This window comes from Sciurus vulgaris (genome assembly GCF_902686455.1).
Source record: "Sciurus vulgaris genome assembly, chromosome: 3".
NCBI lineage: Eukaryota > Metazoa > Chordata > Mammalia > Rodentia > Sciuridae > Sciurus > Sciurus vulgaris.
In genome coordinates, this window is record NC_136463.1 from 23,251,893 (window position 1) to 23,278,659 (window position 26,767).

The 26,767-nt window shown below is 35.6% G+C and overlaps 1 protein-coding gene across 1 annotated transcript; it reads left to right on the forward strand.

Annotated features, from left to right (window-relative positions):
- Nucleotides 1-219: 219 nt before the first annotated feature.
- On the forward strand, nucleotides 220-26,767 carry TOP2A (DNA topoisomerase II alpha). Its single transcript, XM_079132773.1, has 35 exons — nucleotides 220-360; nucleotides 1,286-1,441; nucleotides 1,638-1,728; nucleotides 2,213-2,276; nucleotides 3,904-4,049; nucleotides 4,237-4,334; nucleotides 4,552-4,764; nucleotides 5,094-5,267; nucleotides 5,567-5,668; nucleotides 5,769-5,906; nucleotides 7,273-7,411; nucleotides 8,646-8,803; nucleotides 9,130-9,255; nucleotides 9,733-9,843; nucleotides 9,970-10,075; nucleotides 10,165-10,274; nucleotides 10,494-10,586; nucleotides 11,479-11,593; nucleotides 11,693-11,814; nucleotides 12,715-12,863; nucleotides 13,423-13,654; nucleotides 14,062-14,196; nucleotides 14,313-14,513; nucleotides 14,848-15,043; nucleotides 16,691-16,782; nucleotides 16,872-17,036; nucleotides 17,167-17,250; nucleotides 18,284-18,466; nucleotides 18,939-19,029; nucleotides 22,749-22,901; nucleotides 23,123-23,246; nucleotides 23,367-23,410; nucleotides 24,115-24,258; nucleotides 24,992-25,191; nucleotides 25,709-26,767. Exons 1-35 carry the CDS (start codon nucleotides 340-342, stop codon nucleotides 25,835-25,837), a joined length of 4,605 nt encoding a protein of 1,534 aa, XP_078988899.1. The 5' UTR covers nucleotides 220-339; the 3' UTR covers nucleotides 25,838-26,767.

A 26,767-nucleotide genomic window follows, 5' to 3' on the forward strand; every position in this document is an offset into this window, starting at 1 on the left:
GTCAGTCTCTGTGCCAGGACTCCGAGTGGTGCGTTTTGAAAACGCCCTAGTCCCGCCTCCCTTGCCTAATAGGTTCTTTCGAACAGACCGGCCTACTCAGTGGTTCATTGGTGGAGATAAGATACCGGTTACGATTGGTTATTCCAGACAGAGCCGGTGAGAAAGAGTCAGTGATTGGATTATCTGATTTGGGCGGGCTAGGCGAAGGCTCTTGAGAGACTCGAGGTGCTCTCCTAACCGACGCGCGTCTGTGGAGAAGCGTCCCGGTATTTGATCGTCTCGTGGATCCCGCCGGTTTAGTCGCTTTCGGGGTTCTCGAGCCCCTTCACGACCATCACCATGGAGGTGTCACCACTGCAGGTAGAGCTCGCGGAAGGGGCCGGGTGGCGGAGCCTCTGGGCCGCCGGTAAGGGGTGAGGCTCCTGGACTGTGGACCAGCCCGCGAAGATCTGGGCGTCCATCTTCGGTGTCGACCCCCAACTCTGGGCCCGGGGCATCGCGAACAGGTCGAAGCCCCTAACGGTGCCAATCGGGAGGCATTATCGGCTCAACTCGCTTCTGGGGTGTTGCGTGCGGCCTTGGGGTGGCTATATTCTAGAGCCCTCTTTGCTCGCCTGCCCTCCGGTTGAAAAGGACATTGAATGTCGCCCATCTTGGAAGGTGCAGAGCAAAGGCAGTGTTTCCCGTTGAAGAGCTGGCCGACCTCAGTGGGCCCCTCAACAAAAGCCCTTCCTCGGTTCAAAATGTTCACCTGGCCTAGGGATTGAGTCGATGGCATCCCCACATGATGTCATGTCCCGGGAATATCGGAGGCAATTCAGTAAATATGCAATAGGTGAAAGGAGTGGGTGCATTTTTCCATGGACATAAAAAAGAAACTTGTTCAAGAAGTTTCCATGTCAGACATACGAATTGATTGAACCCAGGGGCACTTTATCACTGAGCACATCTCCAGCCCTTTTATTTTGAAAGACAGCGTCTTGCTAAATTGCTGAGGCTGACTTTGAACCTGTGATCCTCCTGCCATAGCCTCCCTCGTCCCTGGGCTCGAAGGCTTGCCACTCCCATGCCCGGCTAAAATGTCTTTTCAAACGGACACCCGGGAACCTGGCTGAGCTTAACTTAATTTGCCATTTTTGTTCAAAGCTTTGTAAAGTCCACCCTCATCCACTAACATTGCAGTTTATGATATATGATTGTTAAAGTGTATCACGGTACATATTTTGTTTATCATTTCCAAATAAATTTGTGATTGAAAACTCTTTTCTTCTTTTTTAAATTCTAGCCTGTAAACGAAAACATGCAAGTGAACAAAATTAAGAAAAATGAAGATGCTAAGAAAAGACTATCTATTGAAAGAATCTATCAAAAGAAAACGCAATTGGAACATATATTGCTCCGCCCAGACACCTACATTGGCTCTGTGGAATTAGTGACCCAGGTATAATAAGATAATTAAGTGCCCTTACTTAGTAGTTGAAATAGACTTTTCCAGTTTAATTTGCTGTTAATAGTGTCACTGGCCTCACTATTGTTCGTATGTATTTGTGTGTGTGTATAAGTATTTCATTTAGAAGGCTTTATAGTAATGATGACAATTAATGTAGAATAAAACTATTTCCTTGTCCTATTTCTAGCAAATGTGGGTTTACGATGAAGATATTGGCATGAACTATAGGGAAGTCACTTTTGTTCCTGGTTTGTACAAAATCTTTGATGAAATTCTAGGTGAGTAAATTTTTTCATACAAGTTTACTGGTCAAATCCTTCATAAGAACTATCATTCCTATCAAACCCTCTAGCCCGACCTCCTATGATTTCACACAATTAGTTGGCAAAAGTGAGGCAGTCTACTAAAGTCCAGAGTTGAGTTTTTCCCTAGAGACTGTTCTATGAACAAAAGTTGCTATAAATTAACACCTTATTAATGCTATTTAGGAATGTTTTTTCTATATCATTTTACCTGCCCTCATGCTTGGTACTGAGAATTGAACCCAGGGGTGCTTTACCCCACTGAGCTACATTCCCAGCCTATTTGTTTTGTTTTGAGACAGGGCCTCAGTAAGTTGCTAAGGCTGGCCTCCAACTTTCACTCCTCCTGCTTTAGCCTCCAAAGTCACTGGAAATTATAGAAATGTGCCATCACATTCAGCTTTTTATCCACATCTTAAAGATTTAATTTCTTATAAATGTGTACTTTATTTTCTTTCAGTTAATGCTGCAGACAACAAACAAAGGGATCCCAAAATGTCTTGTATTAGAGTCACTATTGACCCGTAAGTTTTGTTGTATATATCTTGTTATTGTTACTTGCATTTAGTTTGATTACTAGTGAATTTTTTTTTTTTTTTTTTTTTTTTTTTTCAAATGAAGATTTGCAGAAGTATAGAAAAGCAGAATACTGACATGAATAGCCTATGGATACCTACCATGTAGATGCAATAGTTGTCAACATTTTTTTTAATTTTGGGAAGAGTGGGGATTGAACCCTGGGGGTCTTTGCCACTGAGCTATGTCCCCAGCCTCTTTTATTTTGAGACAGCATCTCATTAAATTGATTAAGGCCTTGAACTTGCAGTCCTCCTGCCTCAGCCTGGCGAGTCACAGGGATTACAGGTGTGCACCACTACAACCAGCTAGTTGTCTACATTTTTTGATATTTACTTCATCTGTATTTTTTCTGAATCATTTCAAAATAAAGTACAGACATTATGACACTTAATCTCTAAATACCTCTGCAAACATCTCCAATAATAGCTGGAAGCATTAGGGAGGGTAGAATTTTTTTCCTCAATGTGCACTCAAACAGCAAACCAGCAGGTGGCGATAGAGAATCATTTGATCTAACATTTCTAGTTTTAAATGCTAGTATTCCTTAATGGATGGTGTCTGGGTGCTTGTTTCACCTTTTTATTAGGCTGGTCAATTACCACATAAAATACACTTTCAGTTTGTTTTGTTTTGTTTTTGTACTAGGGATTGAACCCAAGGGCGCTTTACCACTGAAATGCTTCCCCAGTCCTTCATTTTGACAAAGGATCTCACCAAGTTGCAGGGGCTGGCCTCAAACTTGAGATTTTCCACCTTAGCCTCCTGAGTAACTGGGTTTACAGGTGTGAGCCACTGCATCCAGCCTTAGAGTTTTTTTCGATAATGTGTTAATGATTACATACTCAAAACTTTCTAAGTACTTAATATCATAATCTTCCAAAAAATGTTGAGCTAGTTTTAGTCTTTTTTATAGATAATGTTAAATACTATTTGGAATAAGAACTATAGTGTGTGTCCCATTATAATTAAATTATTCTGAGAATTAACTTAAAATAATTGAGAGATAAGTCCAAATAAGCTTTTGGCATTTTATTGGCAAGCAGGGAAGTTTTTGATGGATAATGTTTTTCTCTTCTGTTTTACCATGTGCTTTGTTGGTTGAGAAAGCTAAGGGAACTAAGTATATAAAGAAGATCCTCTTAAAACTTGCATGGGCTGGAGATAAAATGCTTGCTAACATGTATGAGCCTGAGTTTCACCTCCAATACCACACACACACAAAAGTGATACAATATTGTTTCCAAATTTTGTCCTTTGTTTTCCATTGGACATAATTCATTTTCCTTTGTTATTCTAACATTTTTAAGTTTCATATTTTTTCAATATTATCAGTGTCTACACAGATGTTGGAAAGGTTTCTCCCTCCATCCCCTCACTCCCGTTCCTCTTTCAGGTGTGTCAGTATCTAAGCATGGAGGAAAAGGTTATTCATGCTCAATTTCAGAAGGTGTATATGAAAAGAGTCATAATGTAATTAAGACTTGTAAATTTGTATATTTTAGAAATAATAGTATTTAAAAGTATTAGTTTAACATTTGTTTTACAATAAAATTTTCAATCTTCTTTTCTTAGAGAAAACAATTTAATTAGTATATGGAATAATGGAAAAGGAATTCCTGTTGTTGAACACAAAGTTGAAAAGATGTATGTCCCAGCTCTTATATTTGGACAGCTCTTAACTTCTAGTAACTATGATGATGATGAAAAGAAAGTAACAGGTAAAGGATTGAGGAAAAATGGGGAACATTCTTGTTGCTGAAAAAACATCATGTTTTCAAATGACTATCTGTAGCATGAGGGTTAAAAGTATGGGAATAAATGTTTATAATTGGATAACTTTGCGAGTGATTAAGAAATAAAGCTGTCAATGAGATAATAAGATAGCATTTTTATTTATTTGCCTAGGTGGTCGAAATGGCTATGGAGCCAAATTATGTAATATATTCAGTACCAAATTTACTGTGGAAACAGCCAGTAGAGAATACAAGAAAATGTTCAAACAGGCAAGTAAATAGGAATCTTAATGACTTGATTATAAATTACAGTATAGCCATTTATAATGACATTAATGTTAGATTTAATTTAGCAATTTATAAATAAATCATGGAAAAATTATTCATGACATGTATTAGGTTATTTTCAGTACTCATGCATTTGTGTTATTTAGTTCTTGTGTGGGAAGTGATTTGAATTTTTCACATTTCCTATTTCTTACCATAGACATGGATGGATAACATGGGGCGAGCTGGTGAGATGGAACTCAAGCCTTTTAGTGGAGAAGATTTTACATGTATCACCTTCCAGCCTGATTTGTCTAAGTTTAAAATGCAAAGCCTAGACAAAGATATTGTTGCACTGATGGTTAGAAGAGCATATGATGTTGCTGGATCCACTAAAGATGTCAAAGTCTTTCTTAATGGAAATAAGTTGCCAGTGAGTATTTGCTTGAATGTTAAGGACATAAGGGAATCTGATCATTAAGTACAAAATAGATTTTTTTCTTCCTATTTGTTTTTCTTATCACTTTATATATGTTCCTGAAAAAACAATAATGAAATAATAAGCTCATTTTAAACTTACTAAAGGAAATTTCTTTCTCAAAGAAACACCTAAAATAAATACTTTTGTGCTCTTCTTTAGTGACCATTCTCTTAGTCCGTCAGTGAACAAAATTTCATTGGTTTTTAAAAATCTGCATAGTCTGTTAATGGCACTATTTGTTATAACTTTTGTTAATACCATCACCTTTAATTCCGGTGTAGGTAAAAGGATTCCGCAGTTATGTGGATATGTATTTGAAGGATAAGTTAGATGAAACTGGCAACCCATTGAAAGTAATACATGAACAAGTAAACCACAGGTGGGAGGTGTGTCTAACAATGAGTGAAAAAGGCTTTCAGCAAATTAGTTTCGTCAATAGCATTGCTACTTCCAAGGTAATTTTTTGTGTTATTATTATTTTAAATATTTTTTCAGTTATAGATAGATGCAATACCTTTGTTTTGTTTATTTTTATGTGGTGCTGGGGATTAAACCCAGCACCTCACATGTGCTAGGCAAGTGCTCTGCCACTGAGCTGCAACCCCAGCCCTGCATTCTTATTATTAATAAATGAAATAGACTTGAGTATTTGACTACCTTGGTATAAAGGAGCTAAGTTACATATTTTTAAGTGTTTGATTATTGTTATAATGAGGATGCTGAATTTTAAAAGTTTGGTATTTTTCCTTATTAGGGTGGCAGACATGTTGATTATGTAGCTGATCAGATTGTGACTAAACTTGTTGATGTAGTGAAGAAGAAGAACAAGGGTGGTGTTGCAGTAAAAGCACATCAGGTATGCTATTTTGGCAATTTTATTTTTCTAAAGTCAAGGGAGAAGAAAGTCTTGAAAGCATTAGGACATTTTAGCGACTTCATATCAACTTTTTTTGCAGGTGAAAAATCACATGTGGATTTTTGTGAATGCCTTAATTGAAAATCCAACCTTTGACTCTCAGACCAAAGAAAATATGACTTTGCAAGCCAAGAGCTTTGGATCAACATGCCAATTAAGTGAAAAATTCATCAAAGCTGTGAGTACTTAGAAAGAAATAAAAATAGAAAATTGCCCTTCTCAACTCTGCAGAAATGATTCCTCCCGTACTGCATTTCTCCAAGTCTTCCCAATCTGAAAAGAAAATTAAAAAAAAAAAGATCAAAAAAACTATTTCCTGTCTTAGTAAAAACCCACTGTAGTGCATGCCTATAATCCTAGCAACTGGGAAGGTTGAGGCAGGAGGATGGCAATCTCACACCAGCCTAGGCAACTTAGCAAGACCCTGTCTCAAAATTGGGGTGGTAGGGAAGGTTGTCAGGGACTGAGAATGTGGCCACCCATTCTGTAGTTAAGCATCTCTGGGTTCGATACTTAGTACCAAAATAAAAAGGTGGAAGCCTTGTCTTTATCTCTACTTTAACCAATAAAAATCATCTCTTGAATATGTTAGTAGTCTCCCACCATTATCTCTTATGGGTTACTATAACAGGTTCTTAATCTTCATATTGTTTCAGTCCTTTCTTTGCAATACTCTTGAATGACCTTCTTGTGTTGAAGCACACATTTTTGTCTTGACCCTCTTGAAATCTTCCAATGGCTTCCACTCAGGAAGTCTAAATTCCATTTCCTCAGAGCCTTTATTTTCTACTCTTCACCTCAACTAAGTTGGCTTCAGTGTAACCTTGAACCTGTATTATTGTTTAACAAACTTTTCATTTAATCATAACTCATCACACTTATTTCTGTCTTCCATATTACACCTTATATCTCATGAGGACAAGGACCATGTCTTATTTGTTTTAGACACTGTATCTTAGCACCTAGCACAATATAAGTTCACAGAAAATATTTATCGAATGAATCAAAAGGAACCCGCTTCCCTCACTGGTGATAACCGAACACAGAAAGATCACAAAATTAATGTACCAACCTCCAACCTCTGTTCAGAAATTATTCTACCTCTTTTCAATCTTTAATGTTCATTTTTCTTGTGGGCTTATTTGTATTCTAGGATTTTTGTCTGTTTGTTTTGTTTTGTTTTTTCATGCTGGTGATTAAATCCAGTATAGTTCTACTAATGAGGTATATATACCCCAGCCATTTTAATTTGGAAACGGTGTTTTGAGCTAAGTTGCTGAGACTGGCCACAAATTAACCATCTGCCTGCCTCGGCCTCCCAAGTCACTGAGATTACAGGCATGTACCACCGAGCTCAGCTTGTATTTTTATAGTTTTTATTTAGAGACAGAGTCTCACTAAGTTGCTGAGGCTGTCTTTAAACTCAATATCCTGCGTGAAGCCTCCTGAGCTACTGGGATTATAGGCATGCACCACCACACCTGACTGTGTTCTAGAATTCTCAAAGAATCCCTCTTTCCTAATATGAATCTTCTCATTTTCAGGCAATTGGCTGTGGTATTGTAGAAAGCATACTAAACTGGGTAAAATTTAAAGCCCAAGTCCAGTTAAACAAGAAGTGTTCAGCTGTAAAACATAACAGAATCAAGGGAATTCCAAAACTTGATGATGCCAATGATGCAGGTACATGTTTAAAATGTTTCCAAACTTTAAATCCTGTTACTTCAGTTGTTTATTCATTAACAGTGTACCATGGATATTTTCCCTTTGATGTTTAATATTCAACAGATTACCTAATTAAAAAATCAACCAATTCCTGTTATTGAACACTTAAGTCATTTCCAATTTGGGGCTATTAAAATGTTGAGATGATTGTGGATGGATATAAAGCAAAACGTTTAAATAGTGACCTATTACCTAATAAATATTTTCAGTATAATATCAAATGGATATTTAGCAGCAGTATAAATAGTTAATCTAAGAAACTAGGATCCAGTAGTCCTTATCCACAGGGGATATATTCTAAGACACGCCCCCCCCCCAGAGGATACCTGAAACATGAACCATGAATCCAACCCTATATATATTATGTTCCCTGCCCCCCACCACATACATGATGACACAGTCACAGTAAAAGATTAACAGTAGGAACTAATAATAAAACAATGTACTATAACAAAAGTTACTACATTATTACTATATCTTCTTGTGTTCCCCCTTATCATGATGCGATATATTAACAGTGCTTATGTGATCAGTGAGGTGAATAATGTAGGCATTGTGGTATAGCATTTGGCTATTACATAACAGTTATTTGAACACAGGCAATGAGATATCAAGACAGTTGATCTTATAACCAAGATAGCTATTAAAAGACTAATAAGTGGACTGGGGTTGTGGCTCAGTGGTAGAGCACTTGCCTAGCAGCTGTGAGGCACCGGGTTCAATCCTCAGCACCACATATAAATAAATTAAAGATATTGGGTCCATTTACAACTAAAATTAAAAAAAAAAAAAAAAAGTCTAACAACTAGATAGCAAACATAGTGTGGATACTCTGGACAAATTAATGATTTGTGTCCTAAGTGGGACTATGAGGTTCCATCACACCACTCAGAACAGTATGCATTTTAAAACTTATGAATTGGTTATTTCTGGAATTTTCCATTTAATAGTTTAGGACCATGGTTGATTATCAGTAACTGAAGCTGTAGAAAGAGAAATCAGGGATAAGGGAGGGGCATTGTGGTTTTTATTTACAATGAATTTAACAAAAAATATATGTAGCTAATTATTGTCTCCTAAGCCAATTTATTATTGAATTTCTAAATCATTTATGTTTTGATACGAGGCTGTTAATATAGTATTTGAGGTTGAACTAAATGTGCTAAAATTAATTTGTGTATTTTTACTTTAGGAAGTCGAAACTCCACTGAGTGTACACTTATCCTGACTGAGGGAGACTCAGCCAAAACTTTGGCTGTTTCAGGCCTTGGTGTGGTTGGGAGAGACAAATATGGTGTTTTCCCTCTTAGAGGTAAAATACTCAATGTCCGAGAAGCTTCTCATAAACAGGTAGAGTATAAAACTAACTTCAGCATCTAAATCTAGTTTATAATGCAGCTTTCATGCTTATAGTCCCTTTTCTCATTGGGTGTTTTTGAAATGAGTCTTAGGTTGTTGTTGTTTTAAAAAAATGTGCACTTAGCATATATGAGGCCCTGGGTTCCATCAGCACCACAAAAGCAGAAAAAGAAGAAATTATATACATAAAGAGATTTTTCTGACTTATTGTGGACTAGCAATTCAAAATATGAGAGCTCACAAAAACCCAAGCATCATATTTGTTATTTTCAAATTTATAAACAAAATTATTCTTTTTTGGTATGTGTCCATTTCAGATCATGGAAAACGCTGAAATTAACAATATCATCAAAATCGTGGGTCTTCAGTATAAGAAAAACTATGAAGATGAAGATTCATTGAAGACTCTTCGTTATGGGAAGATAATGATTATGACAGATCAGGTCAGGTTTATTATCAAATATTTTAGACTGTTAAACTAAATCAAGCGTTTTTTGTCATTTGTTTGTTTTGAGATAGTCTCACTATGTTGCCCAGGCTGGTGTCAAACTGGGTTCAAGTGATCCTTCTGTCTCAGCCTCCTGAGTAACTAGGACTACAGTGTGCACCACCATACTGGCTAAATGTCTTATTGTTACCTTGCTTTCCCACCATGAAGAGAAATTACTTAACTAGGAGCTTTATTCATTATGGCTAAAAAACATCTAATCAAATATGCCTGTTATAGATATTTTACATGTACAGCTTAAGTGAGTTTAGAGTTAAACACCTTTTTATTAATTCCCATAGGAAAACTTTTGAGAGATTGCCAGTAGGTCAATTTTATATATTTATATTTATATGTATATATTATTAATAATTATTAATTTTTTAAGTTTCTAAACAGTTCTTTTGTGCTTTGGCTTTTCACATATTTCTAGGACCAAGATGGTTCCCATATCAAAGGCTTGCTGATTAATTTTATCCATCACAATTGGCCCTCTCTTCTGCGACATCGTTTTCTGGAGGAGTTTATCACTCCCATTGTAAAGGTACACTAATTTCTAGGATACAAAAATAGACCCTATTTCTCAGACCTGAATCACTCCAATGATGTATGTTGGTATGCAGTTGAGCCCACAGTGTGTAAAGCCACAGCAATGTGTTCTTTGCCATAGGTATCTAAAAACAAGCAAGAAATAGCATTCTATAGCCTTCCTGAATTTGAAGAATGGAAAAGTTCTACTCCAAACCATAAAAAATGGAAAGTCAAGTATTACAAAGGTTTGTAATGGAATTCACAGAAATTCTTTATTTTGTTATATATCATTATACTTTATTATATGGGGTAATGTGGTATCCTTGTTTTGTAGGTTTGGGCACCAGTACATCAAAAGAAGCTAAGGAATACTTTGCAGATATGAAAAGACATCGTATTCAGTTTAAATATTCTGGGCCCGAAGATGATGCTGCAATCAGCCTAGTGAGTTTGAGTTGTATTTTATATATATATTCTAATTTTAGAAATCACTACATTCGTCAATTGATACATTTAGATCTTTATATGAGTGTTTTATAAAATAGAATGTTTCTCATATCCCAAAGAAGGAACCAGGTATTTTAGAAAATAGTATTTTTCATTGTTTATTTCCTATAGAAGAGATATTTGGAACCTATTAATAATGGTGACATCTTTTTGCAGGCCTTTAGCAAAAAGCAGGTAGATGATCGAAAGGAATGGTTAACTCACTTCATGGAGGATAGAAGACAGCGAAAGTTACTTGGCCTTCCTGAGGTAAAAATTTTGAATATATCCCACAAGATGTACTATTTGATAGACTTTTTAGGATTGATATTATAGCAAATTAAACTTACTTAATGATTACTTTAGTAAGAAATTTAACATTTTAAATAACTATAGTTATGCATCATATAACAATGTTTCCATCAACAGTGGTCCTGTAAGATTATAATGCAACTGGAAAATTCTTAACTCCTAGTAACATAGCCACGAAGTAAATCACACATTACTTGTGTTTGTGGCAATGCTGGTGTAAACAGAGATATTGAACTACTATTCATATAAAAGTAGAGCACATACAATTATTTATACTGTATAATATATTATGCCATGTTATGCCAGCAGTAGCATCACACATCTCATTTTTACAAAGTCTCTTGATGACATCATTTTCTCTTGTGCCTCATTTAGCATCATGGTTTTTTTTGTTCATCATGGCCCTAAGAGCAATAGGCTGTACTCTTATATGTTTATGACATACAGCCTAGGCTTGTGTATCTATTTACACACACTTTCTAGGCTTATCTAAGTACACACTATGATATTCACAGGACAGAATCAGCTAATGTGTTTCTCAGAATGTATTCTCATCATTAAACTGTGCATGACTTTATAAATATTCTTATTTAGACTGTTACATAAATATATTGTTGGTCCTGAAAAAAATTACAAAGGCAATGTACTTTTTTTCTAACCGTATAGCAATTAAGTTTGCATTATCTTTAAAACATAAAATACTGTATACTGTGCACAATTATATTTTGGGGGACTTCAGAATTATAGAAATGATGGTTCTGAGTGGTTTCTTTTATTTTTGTGTTAAACATTGTTAAGACCAATGTTTTATTTTAAACTAGGTAATGTAATATTCCCTTTTATCCTTTAGGATTATTTATATGGGCAAACTACCACTTACCTGACATACAATGACTTTATAAACAAGGAACTTATCCTGTTCTCAAATTCTGATAATGAGAGATCTATCCCATCTATGGTGGATGGTGAGTTCCAGTTCGTTAGTCTTTTTTATAAGATGGAAATCTACGCCCAGAAATGATTAAATTGAGAATGCTAATGTTTGCCCTGCTTTCATCTTACAGGTTTGAAACCCGGTCAGAGAAAGGTTTTATTTACTTGTTTCAAACGGAATGATAAGCGGGAGGTGAAGGTTGCCCAGTTAGCTGGGTCAGTGGCAGAAATGTCCTCTTACCATCATGGTGAGGTAAACATGCAACCCATAATGTTTCCTGAAAGCATTATATCAGAAATCAGTGCAAGGTCATTCTCCAAATATGTTTGGTGCAAGTATAAACTGTTATATCCATAATAGAGTATAATTTGATAAAATCTATTAAATTATAAGAAAATAGGATCACCCTTTGACCAAACAATTTTACTTCTGGAAATAATATTCCTATAAGGATGTTTATTTTATCTTTGCAATGTCAAAATTTAGGCATACAAAATGACCATCAATTGGAAAATTGTAAGTTGTCACACATGTCTGTGTTGACTCACTAGGATAAATAAAACTATGCACTAACATAACATTGAATTACATTTCTGCATTCACTATGTAAAGTAGTTTTAAAGAATGAGAGTGCCTAGAAATTTCAATGTAATGGTTGACCTACTTACTGCTTTAAATCAAAATATAGTGAGGACTACATAAATACTCACTCAACAAACATTTGTTGAATGTCTACCTGTACCAGGAGTATAAAAATAAATATAAAATATGTTCTGTACTTTCAAGGTATAATCACAATTTAACCAGAAGGGCAACACACATTCTTATGGATTAAAGTGATGTATGCTAGAATAGAAATGACCAAAGTGTTAATGATAAAAAGGTGAAAGTATTTCATTTTGCTGAGGGTTAGGGGAGAAACTATTCCTTCCAAGTTGATAGGATTTAATAGATAAAAATTGCTATTAGACAAGAGCCCTGAACTTGGAACTGAAAGTCTTGAGTTTAGGTACTAGGTCAGCTGTCTATTTATCTTGGGACAATCACTATAAACCTAAGATTTATAAGATTATAATGAGGCTTGGTCATAATAATCAATATGTATTATTAAAAGGCTTTTGGTTAGGTTAATCAATCTTTTTTTTCCCTCAGATGTCACTAATGATGACCATTATCAATTTGGCTCAGAATTTTGTGGGTAGCAATAATCTGAACCTCTTGCAACCCATTGGTCAATTTGGTACCCGACTACATGGTGGCAAGGATTCTGCTAGCCCTCGATACATCTTCACAATGCTCAGGTGAGTATGTTTTCAATTTCCAGTGACTTAACAGTGCCAGTTTTGAAATGATGTATGACAAAAAATTCAGTTAATTAGGAAACACTGGGTACTGCTATAAACACCCTACAGTAAATAAGTCAGCTCCTCACAACAAAGAATTACTCAGCCTCTACAATAGAGCTGGTTCTTTTCCTTATTAGCCTTCTTTGCTGGTACTTCTCATCTTCCCCAACTCTAAATACTGGCCTGCCCTAAGACTCCTTCATCAGATCTCTATACTCACTTCCCAAATGACCCAGTCTCATAGCTTTATATCTCCAGTCCTGACTTCTCCCCTGATTTCTAAACTTTGATGCCTGACTTCTAAACTTTGATGCCTGACTGCCCTCTCAATAGTTCTCACTTGGATATCTAATACGTATTTCAAACTTTAAGTCTGAAATGGAATCCTTAGTTTTCCTGCCTTTGTAAATTGAACACCATACTTCTAATTGCTCAGGCAAAAAACACTGGAGTGACCCTTGACTTCAGAAAGCAAGTATTTTGTGTAATAACATTCTTTTATTGTTTTCTCTAGCCCTTTGGCTAGGTTGTTATTTCCACCAAAAGATGATCATACGTTGAAGTTCTTATATGATGACAACCAACGAGTTGAACCTGAATGGTACATTCCTATTATACCCATGGTCCTGATAAATGGTGCTGAAGGAATTGGTACTGGATGGTCCTGCAAAATTCCCAACTTTGATGTTCGTGAAGTTGTAAATAACATCAGGCGTTTGATGGATGGAGAAGAACCTTTGCCAATGGTAACTATTCTGTGCATATTAGCAACATTATCTTTCTTCAGGTTTCAGTTTGGGTAATATGATTAAAGAGGACACAAATATAAAGTTTATTTCATACTTTATAATTAGATTTATTGTTGAATACCTTTGTGACTTCTGTTTTTAGTATCACATTCAAAAGACATTCTTTTGCCTGGCACACACACCTGTAATCCCAGCAGTTTGGGAGGCTGAGGCAGGAGAATCACAAGTTCAAAGCCAGCTCAGCAAAAGCGAGGCACTAAGCAACTCACTGAGACCCTGTCTCTAAATAAAAAACAAAAAAAGGCTGGGGATGTGGCTTAGTGGTTGAGTGCCCCTGAGTTCAATCCCTGGTACCCCAAAAAATAAAAAATAAAAGCCATTCTTTTTTTATGATGCCAATTTAGCTTCCAAGTTACAAGAATTTCAAAGGTACTATTGAAGAGCTGGCTCCAAATCAATATGTGATTAATGGTGAAGTAGCTATTCTTAATTCCACAACCATTGAAATCTCAGAACTTCCCATCAGAACGTGGACCCAAGTAAGTATTTGTGACTTTTGTTTGTTTTGTGGGGTTTTTTGTTTTAGGAGACTTTTTGTACTATTGCTGTTGACTGTTCAGGAGATTTCTTACAAAAGGATTATTTCTTTCTTCAGACATATAAAGAACAGGTCCTAGAACCCATGCTAAATGGCACTGAGAAGACACCCCCTCTCATAACAGACTATCGGGAATACCACACAGATACCACTGTGAAGTTTGTTGTAAAGATGACTGAGGAAAAATTGGCAGAGGCAGAGAGAGTTGGGCTACACAAAGTCTTCAAACTCCAAACTAGTCTCACCTGCAATTCTATGGTTTGTTTTCTTTTTTAAATTTATGTATTTTTTTAATTTGTTCTTTATACATGACAGGAGAATATATTTTGACATACACATTCATGGACGATGTCTTATTTTGTGAGAGAGGTTTCAGATTATATTAAGAATTAATAGCGGGGCTGGGGATACAGCTCAGTCGGTAGAGTGCTTGCCTTACAAGCACAAGGCCCTGGGTTCGATCCCCAGCCCTGCAAAAAACAAACAAACAAAAAAAGAATTAATAGCAATTCTAAAAGGATACATTAGGCTACTTTAATGAAGTTTACCAAATTTATTGATTCTTGGCTCTAATCTTGTTTTCCTTTTCCAGGTGCTTTTTGACCATGTAGGCTGTTTAAAGAAATATGACACAGTGTTGGATATTCTAAGAGACTTCTATGAACTCAGGCTTAAATATTATGGATTAAGAAAAGAATGGCTTCTAGGAATGCTTGGTGCTGAATCTGCTAAACTGAATAATCAGGCTCGCTTTATCTTAGAGAAAATAGATGGCAAAATAATCATTGGTATGTTTTTAAAATAATTGCCTATACTAATATTATAGTTATGCTAAACTTTAAAATATTTTTGGTGAGAGCAATGGTGGGGAGGAGGCAGGACAAACTCTATTTAGTTCACTTAGTTATTAGTACAAACATTTAATTTAAATATCTGATTAAGGGGATGGAGTTGTGGGTCAGTTTTAGAGCACTTGCCTGGCATGTGTGAGGGCCTAGATTTGATACTCAGCACCACAAATAAAATAAAAGATCCATTGACAACTAAAAAAATTTAAAAAAATATATATATATATATTATATATATATCTGATTAAGGATTTGTGGTTTTTAAGAGATGGCTTCTCCTAGATTGAGTTTTTTTGTTGTACACCACCTGCCCCCCTCCCCAACCCCCCCATACTCCAGTACTGGAGATTGAACCCAGGGCTTTGTGAATCTAAGCATGTGTTCTACCTCTACCATGAAGCTACATCCCTAGCCCACTAGATTAAGCATCTTAAAAAATCAAGATTTAGTTGACATGTGAACAGGGAGAAATAGAGCTAGAAGACCTTGTATCAACTGGTTGATCACAAAAAGATATAATAAACCTGATAGAAAAGAAAAAGATAAGAAGGAAGAGATTATAAATGACTTCTAAGTAAATTAGACTAGTAAATTCCTAAGGTTTGCCCAAAACAGGTCTTAGGAATTTTCTTTTTTAAAGAAATTCTGTAAGCAACAAAAGCAGAATTTAAGTGATGTGGAAGAAAATATTTTGACTAAAGTAGGGGTGTGAAGACTAAAAGAAATAACTCAACTCTGACCAGGGCTAACTAGGAAAGTAAGTCTGTTAACTTTAATGAATTATGTAGTAAATACCAAAATATAACAAGTTATGATCACAGGCCAGTTTTCTCATGGTACACAAAAATGTTTAACTTAGTAGTTACACATTCATTTTCATGTGAACTTCAAGAACTAGCACTAGCATATCAACCTCCTTATTTCACAGATATTTTTGCTTAAGGAAAGATTAAGATGAGTGATTGGACGTGACTTGAGGGGGAACAAAAGAGAATGTATTCAGCTGAATGGAAGTAAGAAATACTAGGGACTATCCAGTCTTCTTGAAGAATATAGGTCTAAATGTGTAGTCTGTGTCAAGTTGATTGATTAAAGGTGGTACTCCAGAATTGTTTCACTAGTTAGTCTTAGGTCAAGGTGTAGTAAATTGACTGCAGTCGTCACTGAAGGAGAGGTATTACAAAAAAAGGGAAAGAATGCATGCATACGGTCACCATGATTAAGAGAAATCAGTCTTTGGATGGGTAGTACTAAAAACTTGACCAATCAAGTGTAGAAATAAATAAATAAGGGAGCATAATTGAGGTAGAAGTGTATTCTAAATATTTTGATTCTCTTATGTTGTTGTAAGAGTTATAATTAGATCAGAACCTCAACTATGATTTGACTGCCCCCTTGTAATTTACATTTGTTAATTGTTTAAGAAGACTTAGCAATATTCCAGGATGTACAAATATATGCACAACAGAGACCTTTTGAATTCCAGTTTTAATCTCTTAACAATGTGGTAAAATTTTATCTCTGTCCTAAAATCTTGCTCAAAATCCTTATCTGTTCATGATTTTTTTTTTTTTTTTTTTTTGATAGAAAATAAGCCTAAAAAAGAGTTAATTAAAGTTCTGATTCAGAGAGGATATGATTCTGATCCTGTGAAGGCCTGGAAAGAAGCCCAGCAAAAGGTAACTTCTTGGTTAGCAATTTTGTTAAATAGCAGGTCTGTTTATGTTTCACATTTTCTATTAATTCCACATTTTAATTTGTCCTTTAGGTTCCAGATGAAGAAGAGAATGAAGAGAGTGACAATGAAAAAGAGACAGAAAAGGGTGACTCTGTAACAGATTCTGGGCCAACCTTCAACTACCTTCTTGATATGCCCCTTTGGTATCTAACCAAGGAAAAGAAAGATGAACTGTGCAAACAAAGAAATGAAAAGGTGAGTTATTGATAGAATGGTGTGTGTTGCTTAACATTGTTATAATGGTTAAAGTAAAAACTTAGGTGTTCTACATTAAAATGCTGTTTATACACATTTATTGACTTAATTTTCTGTTAATTTTATAAAGGAGCAAGAGCTGAACACATTAAAGAGAAAGAGTCCATCAGATTTGTGGAAAGAAGATTTAGCTGCTTTTATTGAGGAACTGGAGGTATGTAGTCTATAACACCCATTTTAAATTTTTATTAATGAAATAATGTGGGGGCTAGGAATGCGACTTAGTGTTCAAGTGCTTTCCTAGCATGCACATAACCCTGGGTTCAGTACCTGGCACTTCATTGTTATTGTTGTTTTAATGTGTTCCATAATGCCTCTTTTTGTCAAACATCACAATTGAAAATAGAAAGGATAATAGGCAGCATAAGAATACATTCTAAAATAACACAGGAAAACAGATAATTATTAAATGCTAGTTGGAATAAAGGATATGAGGCCAGGAATATAACTACCAGAAGCTTTTGGAGTTGGCTTTTTTTATAAAATTAAATAGGAAGGACCTGTTAGGACTAAGATGAGGAGAGCCTAAATGTGGAAGAAGACCCACCCAGTCAACTTAAAAGAACAAAGCCAATTAAATTACTTTCAGGGAAAACCAGTCAGATAGTTTCAGAGGATCCTTTTATTACTTAAGTCTTCCAAATAACATTTGTTTCTTAAAATTATTTTAACATAGCTGGTACAGTGGCACCTGTAATTCCAGCTATTCAGGAGGCTAAGGCAGAAGGATTGCAAATTCAAGACCAGCTTCAGCGACTTAGGAAGACACTATCTTAAAAAGAACTAAGGATATAGTTTAGTGGAAGAATGTCCCTGGACTCAACTCCAGAACCAACAAATGCAAAGAAATTAGCATAGGAAAAATAATCTTACTTCATAATTAAGCGTAACATGCAAATTCACATTATGGCACTTTGGTATAAATGTCTACCTCGTTCTTATCAGTTGATTAGGTAAGTGTACATTACTGAGTATGTACTTAATCTTTTCTTATGTGTTTATTTATTTTATATATATATATATGTAAGTAGATAGATAGATTTATCCTTAACATAATTTCCCCTTTTTATCCTCAGAAAGGTCAAATGTTATAATTATACATAAAACCTAATCTTCTGTATCCACACTTACCTTTATTATTGCATATTAATTATACCCAATAATGAGTTCTTATATCCCTTCTGTAGGCTGTTGAAGCCAAGGAAAAACAAGATGAACAAGTAGGTCTACCAGGGAAAGGTGGAAAGGCAAAGGGGAAAAAAATACAAGTGACTGAAGTTTTGCCTTCTCCACGAGGAAAAAGAGTCATTCCCCGAGTTACCATAGAGATGAAAGCAGAGGCAGAAAAGAAAATTAAAAAGAAAATTAAGGTAATACTCTTGAAACCATTACACGTACTTTGTGGACTGGGGATATAGCTCAGTGATAGAACTCTTGCCTAGCAAGCATAAGGCCCTGGGTTCAGTTCCTAGCACAAGGGGGAGAAGGGTGGATCTTTTTTTTTTTTTTTTTTTTTTTTTAATAAGTATATTTCCACTTAAAATTGAACAGATTTTATTAAATTTCTAACCCCCCATAATTTGAAATGTGTCATTTCTAAGTGTAACTTTACTTTCTTAAGCACTTGATTTTTTTAATATTTACGTATCTTGAAGAAGTCATACCTGTACCTTTATTCTGAGCTCTTAACCAAAACCCAAAGAAAAAATTCCTTGACCATATACATATTTGTATATTTGACTCTATATTATTTTAAATACATTGTACAGAACTGGACCATTCTTGTATTATTATCTTTTTTGTTTGATTTTTTATATATATATATATATCTTGCTGTCTTAGAGTGAAAATACTGAGGGAACCTTTAAGGAGGATGGTGTAGAACTTGAAAACCTAAAACAAAGACTGGAGAAGAAACAGAAAAAAGAACCAGGTATTACAACATTTTAAAGAAAACAGCATATAAAGTTGAGATAAAATTGTGTTTGTTAGTACATTCCACATAAATTTTCACTATGTTCCTGTTGAGTTGAATTTAAGTAATATGAAAGAGGGCCGCGTCTGAAATATATGTGAACCTACTTTACATTGTCCTGGGGATTTGACTCATTTTAGAAGAGATCATTTGGTAATTAAGTAGTTTAGAGCAATTTTTCACCTCAAAAAGAATCAGCTCATTAACAGTCACTCCCCATTTCCCACCAATCACTAAAAAATGAACTGTGTCTAGATTTACCTGTTCTAGGCATTTCATATAAATGATATTTAATATGTAGTCTTTTGTGACTGACATCTTTTATTTGGCATGTTTCCAAGAGTCATATATGATTTATCAGTACTGTATTCTTTTTTATTGTCATGGTATTTCATTAGATGGATAAACAGGTTGGGTATCTTATCTAAAATGTTTAGAGGAGTTTCATATTTGGTAGTTTTTTGGGATTTTGGAATATTTGCATAGACTACTGGTTAAGCAACCCTAATCAGATATCCAAAATCTGAAACTTCTTGAGCATCATATTGATAATCAAAATGTTCTAATTTCTAATTGTTTCAGATTTTCAAATTAGGGTTTCTTATCCTCTAACACATTTTATTTATTTGTTTATCAGATGATGGATATTTGGATTGTTCCCACTTTTTAACTATTATGAATAATGTTACTGTCCCCCCACCCTGTACTGAGGATTGAACTCGGGGTGCTCTACCACTGAGCTACATCCCCACCCCTTTTTTAACTTTGAGACAGGATCTCTAAGTTTCTGAGGCTGTCCTCAAACTTGGGATCATCCTTCCTCAGTCTCCTGAGTATCTGGGACTGTAGGTGTACACAAATACATCCAGCAATTAATGTTGCTTTAAACATTCATGTACAAATTTTTGTTTCTCTTGGGTAGATACCTTCCAGTAGAGTTACTGGATTATATGATTATTCAGTTTAAACTTTTTTTGCATGTTATGGTTTTTTTGTTTGTTTTTGTTTTGTGGTACTGGGTATTGAACCCAGAGCCTTGCTCATGTAGGCAAACGTTATACCTCTAAGCCACGTCCCCAGTCCCTGTTTAAACTTCTGAGGAACTGAGGACTGTTCCAAAGCAGTTGTCCCATTTTTATGAGCAATATATGAGGGTTCCAATTTCTCCATGTCTTTGCCAACATTTGTTATTGTCTTTTTCTTTAATTCTAGTTGTCCTAGTGGGTAAACAATGGTTTTGGTTTGTATTTCCATATTTGCTAATGATGTTGAGCATCTTTTCATGTGCTTGTATCTTTGGAAAAATGTCTACTCAGATCCCGTGCTCTTTAATTGGATTATTTGTTTTCACTGTCTAAGACTTGCTTGTATATTCTAGATATAAGTCCCTTATCAGGTAATTTCTTGCAAATGTGTTTTCCCATTCTGTGGATTAGCTTTTCACTTCCCTCATTGCTCCCTCCCCTTCCTTTCACCTATCCCATATTGGGGATTGAAGTCAGAGACAATCTACCACTGAGCTACATCCCCAGTATGTTTTATTTTTTGAGACAGGGTCTCACTAGGTTGCTGGGTCTGGCCTTGATTCTGTGATCCTTCTGTCTCAGACTCCCAGGATATTCCCAGAGTAGCTAGGATTACAGGTGTATACCACTCCTGCACCAGGCTCTTTTCACTTTCTTTTTATTTGGGGGGCAGGCACTGAGGATTTAACCCAGAGGCATTTTACCACTGAGCTATATCCCCAGCCCTTCTTATTTCTTACTTTGAGACAGGGTCTCAGTTGCTTAGGGCCTTGCTAAGTTATTGAGTCTGCACTTGAACTTGTTATTCTCTTGTCTCAGCTACCCACATCATTGGGATCACACACAGGCTTGCACCACCATACCAGCTTATTTTCCCTTTCTTAATGGTATTCTTTAAAGCGCAAGTTTTAAGTTTTGATGAAGTTCAATTACCTATTGTTTTTGTTGTTGTTCTTGTTGCTTATGCTTTTGGGTCATGTCTAATCTTGGCCAAATCCAAACTCATGAGGGTAGATCCCCGTTTAATTTTTTTAATCAATTGACTGTAAATGTTGAGATTTATTTATGAACTTTCAATGTTATCCTGCTGATTGATCTGTATATAGAAGCCATATTATCCTTAAGCATATACCTTAGATAGATAATATGGACACATATAATATCAGTTCATATACAAAATAAATAAAACAAATAGAAATATCCTAGTATTTTTAAATAATATTTTATGTGAGCCGGGCATGGTGGCACACACCTGTAATCCCAGTGGCTCGGGAGGCTGAAGCAGGAGGATCAGCCTCAACAAAAGCCAGGTGCTAAGCAACCCAGTGAGACCCTGCCTCTAAATAGAATACAGAATAGGGCTGGGGATGTGGTTGAGTGGTTGAGTGCCCCTGAGTTCAATCCTCAGTACCAAAAAAAAAAAAAATTTATGTGTGTCATGCTTTGCAATATTATATAGTGACCTTATAATTTAACACATATTTAACTAAACCTACATAGTTGTATATTTACAATATACAACTAATGGGACAGCTAAGTATTTTGCGCATTCATGTTCCTACCACTATATCCAATATTCTGAAGGTATAAGAAGTGGGAAAGTATAGCTCAGTTGGTAAAGTGCTTGCTTGCCTTGCAAGCACAAGGCCCTGGGTTCAATCCCCAGCACTGCAAAAAAAAAAAAAAGAGAGAGAGAGAGAAAGTTAAGTAGTATATGCTAGTCATTTTAGGGATCTAGAGAAAAGCCAAGATCCATATGGGCTCCTATAGAGTATAAAGGCTTTGTGATAAAACCTGGGTTAGTCTTGACAAATGTTCAATAGAAAATCAGTAAACACCAGGTTGTCAAGGAAAATGAATAATTAAGAAACATGAAATAAGTGAACTGAAAGAAAATTCCCCTCACAAGAATATAAAGAAAGAACCCAGTTAAGCCCATAAGGAAACTGCCCTTGTAATCTTAGTGGGACAAAATGAAGGACATTAAAAAACAAAGGATAGGTATGAGAGACACTTGGAAAAAGAATTAACACAACTTAGTGACTTTAAACTTACTATTCATTTTAAGCACCCCAGACACTTTTCCCTTTGAACTGTCATCCTTACCTTGACTTCAGCAGTAATCTTTCATTGCTCTTCTTATATCTATTCTTGCCCCTTTCCAATCTCCACACTGCAACTGGAGAGAACTTTTAAAATATGGTCATATCCTTAGCAAGACTAGGCACTATCTCCCAACTTCTGCTTTCTAGTATTTGTGAACTTGCAGTTTTCTGAGTATATTGTTTCCTCCCAGAACTTTTGTAAGTGCAACCTCTTGAATTAGAATGTTTCTTCACCCACCTTCAACTAATCAACTTCTCTTGAACCTTCAGGCCTCAGCTCAAATATCTCTTTCTTAAAGAAACCTTAATGTTTATGTACATATACCACAAGCCTTACATAAACAGATGATTTTTTTTTTTATGGGATAAAATGACCAAGCTCTATGCTTCACAAGAACAGGGATTATGTTGTATCTGTTTCTCCTCACCATTGATATTCCCCAGGACCATCACAGTGCTCAATAAATATTTGAAAGATGGGTAGATCCTAGATGAAGAAAACTAAGCCTGAGAATATAAGTATGGTTAATGCCTATTTGCTTTCTAGGCACCAAGGCAAAGAAACAGACTACATTGCCATTTAAACCTATCAAAAAAGGAAAAAAGAGAAACCCCTGGTCTGATTCTGAATCGGATATGAGCAGTACTGAAAGTAATTTTGATGTCCCTCCACGAGAAACAGAGCCACGGAGAGCTGCAAGTAAGAAGACCAAAGAACAAGCTAGATATGCTATCAGATTTGCATAGCCAATAGTTTCACGATACTTAATTCCAGAAATTACTGTCAGAATAGTAAATTATAAACTTTTGAAAAACTGAAGCATCTTTTTAGGTGGTTCAAGTGAAGCTTATGTGCTCATGAAATGTTTCATCAGCCTGCGAATTAAATATTTCTATTGCCCTCTTTCCTTGTATAAACAGCAAAAACCAAATTCACAATGGATTTGGATTCAGATGAAGATTTCTCAGATTTTGATGAAAAAACTGAAGATGAAGATTTTGTCCCATCAGATGCTAGCCCACCTAAGACCAAAACTCCCCCAAAGTAAGTATCTTATCTAATGTAGGTCTTATCCTGATTGTTTTTAATAGTAGATAATCTTTGTTATTTGACATACTTAGAATTGGTTGTCAGGATATTTTTGTTTTTTTGTTTTTATTCTAGACATACTAAAAAAGAACTGAAGCCACAGAAGAGTACCATGTCTGGTATGTATAATTTAAACATCTACTTAACTGGGATGCATGGGGCCCATTTAGGTTCTGATCTTGGCTATAACATCCAAGAACTTCATTTGAAAATGAACGTGACTTCTTATTAGAATTCTATTGCTAATTCAGTTTATTTTTTCAGTTTTGCACATAAATAGACTCCACATTTAATATACTAAAACTAATCAAACTGTCCCAGGTACTATGCTAGATGCTAGATACAAAAAATAAAACCTTTCTGCTGATAAAGAATTCAGAAATTAGTACTAAATTGTAGGTAAGCATGTGTTTAAAATATCTGCTTTTATATATGTGTATATATTTGTTTTGTTTTGTTCTTGTTTTAAAGAGTGTGTTTAAAATATTCCAGAAAGCTGGGCATGGTAGCACATACCTGTAATCCCAGTGATCCTGGAGGCTGAGGCACGAGGACTACAAGTTCCAGCCAGCCTTAGCAGTTTAGCGAGGCCCTAAGCAACTTAGTTGAGACCCCATCTCAAAATAAAATTAAAAAGGGTTAGGGATGTTGCTCAGTAGTTAAGTACCCCTAGAGTCAATCCACAATACCAAAAAATAAATAAATAAAATAAGATAAAATAAATGTTCCAGAAAAATGTTTAAATGAGAATGCATAGCAGGAACAAAGCAGTAAATGTATTTCATATGTTGCTGATATACACTGTTTTCCTTTCCACTTGAAGTGACTGACCTTGAGGCTGACGATGCTAAAGACAGTGTACCATCTTCTTCAAGCCCTCCTGCAGCCGATCTCCTAGCTGAACCTTCTGAAGTTATGAAGCCGTCTTCAAAAAAGACTGTGACAGTGAAGAAGACAACAGCAAAAAGTAAGCCTAAATCTTTGAGATAGATTAATACCAGGACTAACTAACTAGCTTTCCCAAATCAACATAAATTTTTTATACTGATAACTTTTTTTTTTTTTTTTTTTTTTTTTTTTTTTTTTTTTTTTTTAGTACTGGGATTTGCACTCAGGGATGCTTTACAACCGAGCTATATCCCCAGCACCTTTCTTTATTTTGAGACAGGGTGTCACTAAGTTGCCAAGGCAGGTCTCAAACTGCCATCCCTCTGTCTTGCCTCAGCTTCCCAAGTCGCTGAAATTATATAGATGTTCACCATCAGCCCAGCAAAAATTTACTACTATTGATATTAAAATTAAACCTTTTCCAAATGGAAACAGTTTCTTTTAGCTTTTTATAATCAAAATAGTTAATAGCTTTACTCTAAGATATTTTCAGCTCTATTGGATTATCTTTTCCATGTCAAATATAGTCTTCAGGTTGCTAAAGAAAGTTCACAATGAACTAGCCACAATGGCATATACTTGCAATCCCAGCTACGTGGGAAACTGAGACAGAAGGAACCCAAGTAACAGATCAGCAAGGACAACTTAGTAAGAACGTGTCTCAAAATAAATAAAAAGGGAGGGTTAGGGATGTAACTCAGTGGTAGAGCACCACTAGGTTTAATCCCCACTACTGCAAAAGAAAAGAAAAAAAGTTCACAGAATAATTCCCCTAAGAGCAGCCATGAATGATTTCCTGTGTTGACTTGCAGGTCAATCTTCCACCTCCACTAATGCTACCAAGAAAAAGGCTGCACCAAAAGGAACGAAGAAGGATGCAGACTTGAATTCTGATGTTTCTCAAAAGCCTGATCCTGCCAAAACCAAGAATCGACGCAAAAGAAAGCCATCCACTTCTGATGATTCTGACTCTAATTTTGAGAAAATCATTTCTAAAGCAGGCACAAGCAAGGTATTATCCCTGTTTAGTCATTTTGCTCTCAATGTTTTGAAATGCCTAACTACATTTTTGCTATTAATTTGATGTTTTTAAGAAATTTAAATCTCAAATTCATTAGTTTTTGCTGTGGGTAGTTTAGCCATACAAAAGTCAAATATAGCTGAGGGTGGCGGGGGGGGCACACCTGTAATCCCAGCACCTTGGGAGGCTGAGGCAAGAGGATCACAAGTTAATGGCCAACCTCAGGAACTTAGACTCATAAGCAACTTAGCAAGACCATATCTCAAAATAAAAAATAAAAAGCACTGGGGATGTAGTTAAGTGGTAAAGTGCCCCTGGGTTCAATCTCCAGTACCCGCCCCCCACCCACCCCCTAAATTAATTATGCCACTTATTTAAATGTCAATGGAGTGGTTTATTGGACCTCTTTCTTACTACTTAGTAGAAGGTAGAAAACTCCTTGAACTGTAGTCTGGAAATTATGCTGTCAGGTTTACATTATGCAAAATTACTTGACATTTCTCTTTAGAAGCCCCGGGGGGAGAGCGATGACTTTCATCTGGACTTGGACTCAACTGTGGCTCCTCGGGCAAAATCTGGACGAGCAAAGAAACCTATAAAGTACCTGGAAGAGTCGGATGAAGATGATCTATTTTAAAACATGAGGTGTTATTTTAAGGAATGATCTTACTGAGCCCAAAACTGCTTTTAAACTTACCTAAAATTCTTAGATGTCCTTTCCTCTGAATTATTTTTTTAGGAAGGTATTTTAATATACAACTATCAGAGCAAAGTGAATAGTGACCTTTCCTGGGCATTGTTTTCTTCTGTACTTTTTCTGTTTTACATCTGTTTTCTTTGGTCTTTAAAATCTGATTTTAAATTCTTCTGGACTCTGGAGACAGTTATGTGGTCACTTTAGGAAATCGTTGACCATTCATTAAGCTAAAACCTAAGCACTTTGATTTAAAAGTATCACTCTGCCTCCTTTTCTATTTTCATCAAATATGAAATAGGGCATGATAAATTCCATGCTTTCTTAGTTTCATAGATAATATTCCATCAGATAGAACTTGATAGTTCGAGTACAGGATTCTGTTCAGCCTTTTGTGTACTGAATTTTTGTTCAAAAAATGGGAAATTGCTTATATCCTCCTGAATATTATCAGAGGCTGAAGAAAACCACCATGACTTATCTGCATGACGTCAACACGGTCAACAAAATAAGGAAATTAGGCCAGTTATAGGACTTTCTCAACTCTTGACTTGTCCCCTCTGCTGCCTCTGAACCAGAATCTCCTAAAGGATAACTATCTAGGGAGTACTCACTGTATTGCAGAGTGCGGGATATCTACCATTTGCTCAGAGATCTTTCATATTACATTAACACCATCCTCAGCAGTAAACCATTAGATCCCTTTTGTGAAATCTCTGTAATTTCAACTTGTAATCCTTTTAAGACCTTTCTCTGCATTGTTATGTGTATTGTTACTTGAGTGATGTTATCAATGTTTTTGTAAATATTTACTATGTTTTTCTATTTAGCTTAATTCCAACAATTTTGTACTTTAATAAAATGTTCTAAACA

What these genes read in the sequence shown, in the direction of transcription:
- TOP2A (XM_079132773.1), top strand. Translation starts at nt 340, where the DNA reads ATGGAGGTGTCACCACTGCAG. An exon ending in CTGTGGAATTAGTGACCCAG is followed by an intron (nt 1,442 to 1,637) that starts GTATAATAAGAT and finishes TCCTATTTCTAG; the next exon opens with CAAATGTGGGTTTACGATGA. An exon ending in GTGAAAAATTCATCAAAGCT is followed by an intron (nt 5,907 to 7,272) that starts GTGAGTACTTAG and finishes TCTCATTTTCAG; the next exon opens with GCAATTGGCTGTGGTATTGT.